We start from the raw sequence: 6,396 nt of genomic DNA on the forward strand, positions 1-6,396 counted from the left end.
GGTGGGCAAGAAGGCGCGGAGGAAGGTGCTGCAGTGGCTGTGGGCGTACACCTACTGCCCCGTCCTCTACACCTGGAAGGACCTGGGCGTCCGCTTCTGGCCCCGCTACATCAAGGAGGGCAACTGCTTCGCCGAGAAGTCCTGCTCGCTGCCCGAGGGCATGTTCTGCAAACCCGTCAAGTCGGTCACCAAGACCTTCCTGCGGTGGCACTGCCAGGGCTGGTCCAGCCAGAAGTACTGCACCTGGATCCCCGTGCAGTACCCGCTCATCTCCGAGTGCAAGTGCTCCTGCTAGCCGCCCTCGGCCCCTTGCACTGCCGCCTTCTCGCGTTTGGATCATTGGGGGGCTTCTTTTCTTTTAATTTTTTTTTTCCCCTCCCCTCCACCCTCCCCCAGCTCGGGGTTGGGGAGGAACAGGGGGAGTGTGTGTGTGTTATTATTTTTATTTTAAAATATTTTTGTTTTCTCTTTCTTTTGGACTCTGTTTTAATGTTATTTTATTTGAAAGGGGAAAAGCGAAACCCAGGAACTGCAGGGCAGGCCAAAGGCACCGTAAAGCACTACAATCAGATGTCTATTTTTATACGTATATAGCCTTCTAACAAAAGGAAAATAAAAAAAACTAAAAAAGAAAAAAAAAAGAAAAAAATTACCAACCGTGTAAATAGAGAGATTTTAAAGGAAAGGGGGGAAATCGCAGCTGTTTTTTTTATTATTATTATAATTATTATTGTTATTATTATTATTATAAAGACATAGGACCACATTTTAAACCCATCCCCACAGAACCTTGAGCACTTCCCTGCTGAAGGGAAGGGCAGAAATTTCCTGTAAAGATGATTTTATTAAAGGGGGGTGGGGGGGAGGTTAAAAAAAAGAAAAGAAAGAACGGCAGCATCCCCGAAGACGGTTGTTTCTCTGTGCTGTATTTTTTTAGTCTTCTTCAGACCTTGTCACTGATGTTTGAACTAATATGCCAAGCTCTCTAGGTTTTTTTTTTTTTTAAGTGTACAACGATTAATTAAGGAGGAAATTTTAAAGAAAAGTACAAATCTATGAAAGAGTGGAATCGTTTTGTTGTGTGGGAATACATATAGTCGTGTAGAGATGTTAAAGGAAATTTTCTGTGTACAGTTTATTTATTTTTAACGTTTGTGTATAGGAAAAAAAGCTAGAGATTATGCCAGAAACTATTGGAAATGTTTACTTGAATATTCCTTTTAAAACATATCAATGTAAATATGAGCTATCACTGATCAAAACATTTTTAGCAATAAACTCTATCTTTGAAGAAAACCCCTGTGCTGCACCCCGGCTCCCTGGGAGACCATCGGAGACTCGAATTCTTGCTCGGAGCAGGTGATGAGTAAAGGGCTTTGGCTGGGCCACGCTGGTGTAAATCGCGATACGCCCAGAAGGTTGGTAGAGCTCCACTGGTTTACGCCTCTCCAGGATCCCGCTCTGGGTTTTCTTTGCATATATAATCTGCTGGGGAGCAAAAAAGGAAAAAAAAAAAAAATAATGGGAGATTGGCTTGTAATGCACAAAAGAGCTGCGATGTCCCGGACAGGAGGTGTCATCTGAAGTCCTTGGGAGATTCCTGCTTCGTGTTGCCCGTCTCGGGCTCCCGCATGCTCTGTGGCTCTTGGATTCGTCTCTCCCGCTGGCAGAGGAAGCGGTCGAGATTACCGCCCCGGCCATCAAAGCGCCTGACACAGCTTGGCAGCCTCGCGTGTGTCAGAACAAATGTTTTTTCTCGGCTGCCGCCACTAGCACAGGAGGGAAGGATGGAGACGAGCCCTGTGCCCAGCCCTGCTGCCATGGCAGAGCCCTGGGGCTGCCATCTCTGCCGGGTGCGTGCTGGGGTCAGGAGGATCCTGCAACGGTGCTGCGTGCCCTCAGCTTGCTGCCCTCGTGTGCCGGGGGGCCGGGGGGACCCCCGGCTCTCCCGCCGGAGCTCATGGAGCCAGGGCAAGGGGGAGACGGGACGGCTCCGCTCGGGCAGGCTGCCGGCAGCCCGCCCGGCTGGGGGGGGGCTCGGCGCCGGTGGGCGGGGGGGCAGTGCAAGCCCGCTCCCGACGGAGATCTGTCTTGTCTGTCTGTCTGTCTGTCATAGGGCTTGGAGCGGGGCCCTAACAGGCTGCCAGGCCATCCCCCTGCGTGCTCCGCGTGGGCTGCCGGTGCTGGAGGGGAAGGTTTGGCCGTTCCCTCCGGTGTCTGAAATGCGCCCGGCATCCCTGAGTAACAAACTGCTGCCGAAGGCCCTTGCCAGCGAGGAGCTGTGCTCCGCCAAGCCGTCTGCGGAGAGGCAGGAAGACCCTGTCCCCCTCCAGCTCGGCACGCAGCGGAGGAAAGCTGCATGACGCCGAGCCCATGGGAAGGCGCCGGGACCCTCCAAGGGGTCTGGCTCGCATCCCTCCATCTTCCTCCAAGGGGACCACTCTCTGGCGAGGCTCCCCTGGAGAAGGCCTGCAGAGCCTGGAGGTCATGCACAGGTTGAGGCCGAAACGGGGTCAGGGCTTTTCTAACTGGCATGGTGGGGACAAGGCAAGAGGGACAGTGACATCCAGCAGCCAACATCCCCGCAGAGCCCTGTGGCCATCCACTCGGCCCCGCACGAGGAAGCAGGTTGGCTTTTCCACGCATTCGTCAGCAAGGGACCGGGGAAGGGGGAGTGGATGTGAAGGGCAGGGTGGAAAAGAGACCTCGGCGAAGGCAATGTGCAAAACATCAGGGGCATTTGGGAGAGGAAGGGGAAAGCTCATTTTGCGAGAGGAACAACATCTGTGGTGTGGGGGCCGAACATCTGTAGGAGGGAGCATGGGGGGAGGGCATTCTGGGAAAATATTTCTGACATAATCCCAACAGTATCTGGTGTGTTGGGATTTGGTTACAAATGGCCCTCTAACGTCTTTGTGCGTTTTGTTCTGCTGGTTCCAGGGGCACACAGAGACCCCTGCTTTGTGCTAACCTGGGAAATAAACCATTCGCTGGGCTCAATGGCTGAGTTCAGTTGCGCGGGGAAGGGGGGGTGGGGTGGGTGGGAACAGGGAAGGCGAGATTTGTGTGAACTCCAGCGAAACCCAGCCTAAAAGCTTCCGTGCCATGTGCTGGAGGAAGGAGGGGGGCTGCCTCCATCTCTGGGGAGAACTCAGTGGTCCCGCTTGAGATGACAGCTTGTTTGGAGGCGAAAGCAAAAGAGCCGAGCGCCGAGGTGCTCGGTGCTGGCAGGGGCCGGGGAGCAGAGGGCAGCCCCATGGGGTGCGTGCCAGCTTGCTGGGCCCTGCCTCGCCAACCTGCCGCGGCGCTGCTGTGCGGTGACCTTGTGCCAATGCATGGTCACCTTGTGCGAAGGCACCTCCTGCTCTGCCGCCCAGGAGGCGATGAGTCGGACGTGTGACAGCCAGGCCATGGGCGTGATGGCTCGCCTCGTCTGCTGAGCCTCAAAGGAGGGAAAGACAAAGGGGAACAAGCCTGATTCTTTGGTGCGGTTATTTCATTGTCTCCCCAAGCTGCTTGTGATTAAGGGACAAGCTGGGGGGGAGAGAGAAGGGGGCAGAACCAGCAGAACCCCGAGATGTGGTAGGTGCCAACTTCTGAATACATGGGTCTTTCCCCTTGTGCTCTGGGGCGATGGCCTCATAGATGGGCCTGGAGAACCAAGGATGGGTGGCATCCTCTAGGTTGGGTCCCATTTGTCATCACGTTGGAAAGAGACGTGCTGCGGCCAGACGCAGGCATACTTGCTCCTGGGCACCCAGACGGTCCCTCCGTTCACCCGGTATTTGCAGGGGGACCATGTCCATGCCCTGTGAAGCCACAGTGAGCCACGCGCTTTGCAGTCTCCCTTCTCTGCACCGAGTCTTGGGGCTTAAGCAGAAGGCCGTTAGCGGGAGGATCAGTGCTTTAACCCCTTCTTCCTTCGGGCAGGGCAGAGCGCACGTGGCAGAGGAGGCTCTATGGACCTGATGGCTGCCCCACGTCCTGTGGAGACACGTCCATTGGCACGATGAGGAAGCAAAGGTGGCTTTCCTCTCCACAGCCAGCACTGGCCAGAGCTTGCCTTCTCCACCACCACGTGTGCTAGCCGTGCTGTGCTCAGCTGGATCACGTCCAGATCCCTTCCTTGTAGTCCCTACAAAGGCTGGCTCAGAGCAGAGAGTCTCTCTCTCAGGTCCACAGAGGTCTCCATCTCTTCATTCTGCGTGTCAAGGCCCTTCTGTCACCTGGTGAATTGCTCTCCCATGGACGAACTCCAGATTTAGATGGTCTTGTTTGTTTTGGGAGAGAGCACGAGCTCAGGATGGCCCCTGACACTTGACTGAGTGGTACGGAGACACTTTTCCATTCATCTTTTACATCCCAGTTTGGCTTTGACACCAGCAGCAGGTTAACTCTTTTGTCTCTGTTGCCAAAGGGTATTTCATCCCCGTTTTCCCATGCCACCTCGCCCCGTTTAGCTCTGGTCCCCTCAGCTAAGGCCAGTCTCCAGGAATGCAGTTTCTGTTGGCGCGCTGGCTCTGCCAGGGTGACCCAGATTCACAGGGACAGAGCTCGCAGATGTCTAATGCCAGCTCTTGAGATATCTGACTCAGGCCCGAGTGATGATCTAAGCCCATCACTCATCGTTCCTAGAAAGGCAGACGAATGGTCTGGAGGCAGTAATTGGCCTCCTCAAACTTCCAAGCCTAGGCTAAACTGGGAGTTTTCTCAACGTGCAAAATTGTGCTTGTCACCTTCCCTGGCGTGAGCATTTGCTGTCACTCGCCTTCACAGCCTGGCATGGCCACCAGGAGCTGTCAGGGAAAGCCAGTCTCCCTGCACGCCCTGCTTGGTCCACCAGCAGCAGGTCCGCGGTAAGCCCATGCTGCTGACCGTTGCTGGGCAAGAGCTCCAGCTGAGGTGGACCTGCCTCCTCCAAGCACCCCCAGCTCCTTGTTTGTCACCACAATGTAAAACATGCAACAATGCTGAGGTTAACAGTACAGGCCAGGGTGGACCGTGCTGACTGCAGCCATGCCCCATGGGGTGAGCATACAGGGGTTCTTGTCTCGCCATCTCCCCAGGGTTGTGGGTGTGAGAGTGAGAGGTCTGCTTCCTCTGTGCAAGACCCACCTCAGGCTGCCTTTCTCTCCACTCCTTTGCAGTTCTCCTTAGCTGCCCATGTCTCCATGTGCATAGTAAACCAAACCACATGCCCAGTCACTGCTCGGCGGAGCTGCGCCCTGACCCCTCATCAGCATGCGTGTGAGGGGACGCAGGGAGTATCTAGGGCTTCACTCAGTGTCACTCCAAAGGTGTCGGACAGACTGCTGGTTCATCTGCAAAAAATGTGCATGAGCCTCCCTTCCCCCTCAGTGATTAAAACCAAACATTAACAGCAGCACCATCCAGGAGACACGGTTGCTCTTCGGCATTAGCTGTTTGATATTCTGCTTAAAAATGTCAGACACCCCGTCAAGGAGAAGGGACCGCATCATGTGGCGCCTGGGAGCCCAATCAGAGAGGCAGAGCCACGAAGAGCAAATCACGACTAGCTGGGAGGCAGCACTCGCAAGCCGACCATTGGCTAAAATGGCTCTTTCAGGCGGCTGGTGAATGAATCCATTCACAAAAAAAGCAGGGCTAGTTTGCAAACAGCAAAACAGTCTACATATTTTGGATGACTCTGCCAGGGAGACACCCAAGCCCTGAAGCAGATGTGTGGGATGTGGCTGGTGCAGCCGTGCCCAAGCCCAGCATAGGTGCAGTGAATGCAGGAGGACTGATTTCTGCCTCTCTGTTTGCAGGCCCTGCCGTTCCTCCTGAGGAGGTTCGATGCCCTGCTCAGAGAACCTCAGCCTCCTGCCAAACTCCCTGGAGCGGGGCACAGACAGCCAAGGGCCCACAGACCACTGCTGAGGCGTGGATCCTGCTCTCTAGCATCACACAGATGTCCTCGAAAGGGAGAGGAGCCCTCTCAGAAGCCCACACTCCCCCAAAGCCAAGAAAGTGTATGATGGGAAAGGCTCCTCCTTGGATCTGGAAGCTGGGAATGAAGGGCGTCTCTCCCGGTAACTGCCAGACTGGGGCACGGTTGCATACAGAGGGCCTGACCAGGACAGCCATGTCATGTGCCTTGCTACTTGGTCCTTGGAAATCAGTTATCTGCCAATACTAGAGAGCAGAGGGCATGGTGACCAGCCAAGCTCACTGGCCACCCCCATTAGTTCGGATCTGCACCTTTCCCCCAGGGAAGTCTTAAAGCAGCTACAAAAAGCTGGGGCTTTGGAGCCAGTGCTGCCAGAGGTGCTGGGGGTCCACGGTGAGGACACTGGAGCTCCCAGGATGGCGATTCCACCAGCAGCATGCCCATTGCGCACCATGTTGCAGCTCCAGCAGTGGCTGCTGTGAAGG

At 55.0% G+C, this 6,396-nt stretch overlaps 1 protein-coding gene across 1 annotated transcript; it reads left to right on the plus strand.

Moving 5' to 3' along the window:
- Position 1: 1 nt before the first annotated feature.
- LOC104287653 (noggin-2-like) lies at positions 2-295 on the plus strand (the record flags this gene model as incomplete). Its single annotated transcript, XM_009886379.1, has 1 exon — positions 2-295. A coding segment is annotated over one exon (294 nt), but the record flags the coding sequence as incomplete, so codon positions are not given.
- Between the last annotated feature and the right edge of the window lie 6,101 nt (positions 296-6,396).

This window comes from Charadrius vociferus, unplaced genomic scaffold, assembly GCF_000708025.1.
Source record: "Charadrius vociferus isolate BGI_N301 unplaced genomic scaffold, ASM70802v2 scaffold585, whole genome shotgun sequence".
Classification (NCBI taxonomy): Eukaryota; Metazoa; Chordata; class Aves; order Charadriiformes; family Charadriidae; genus Charadrius; species Charadrius vociferus.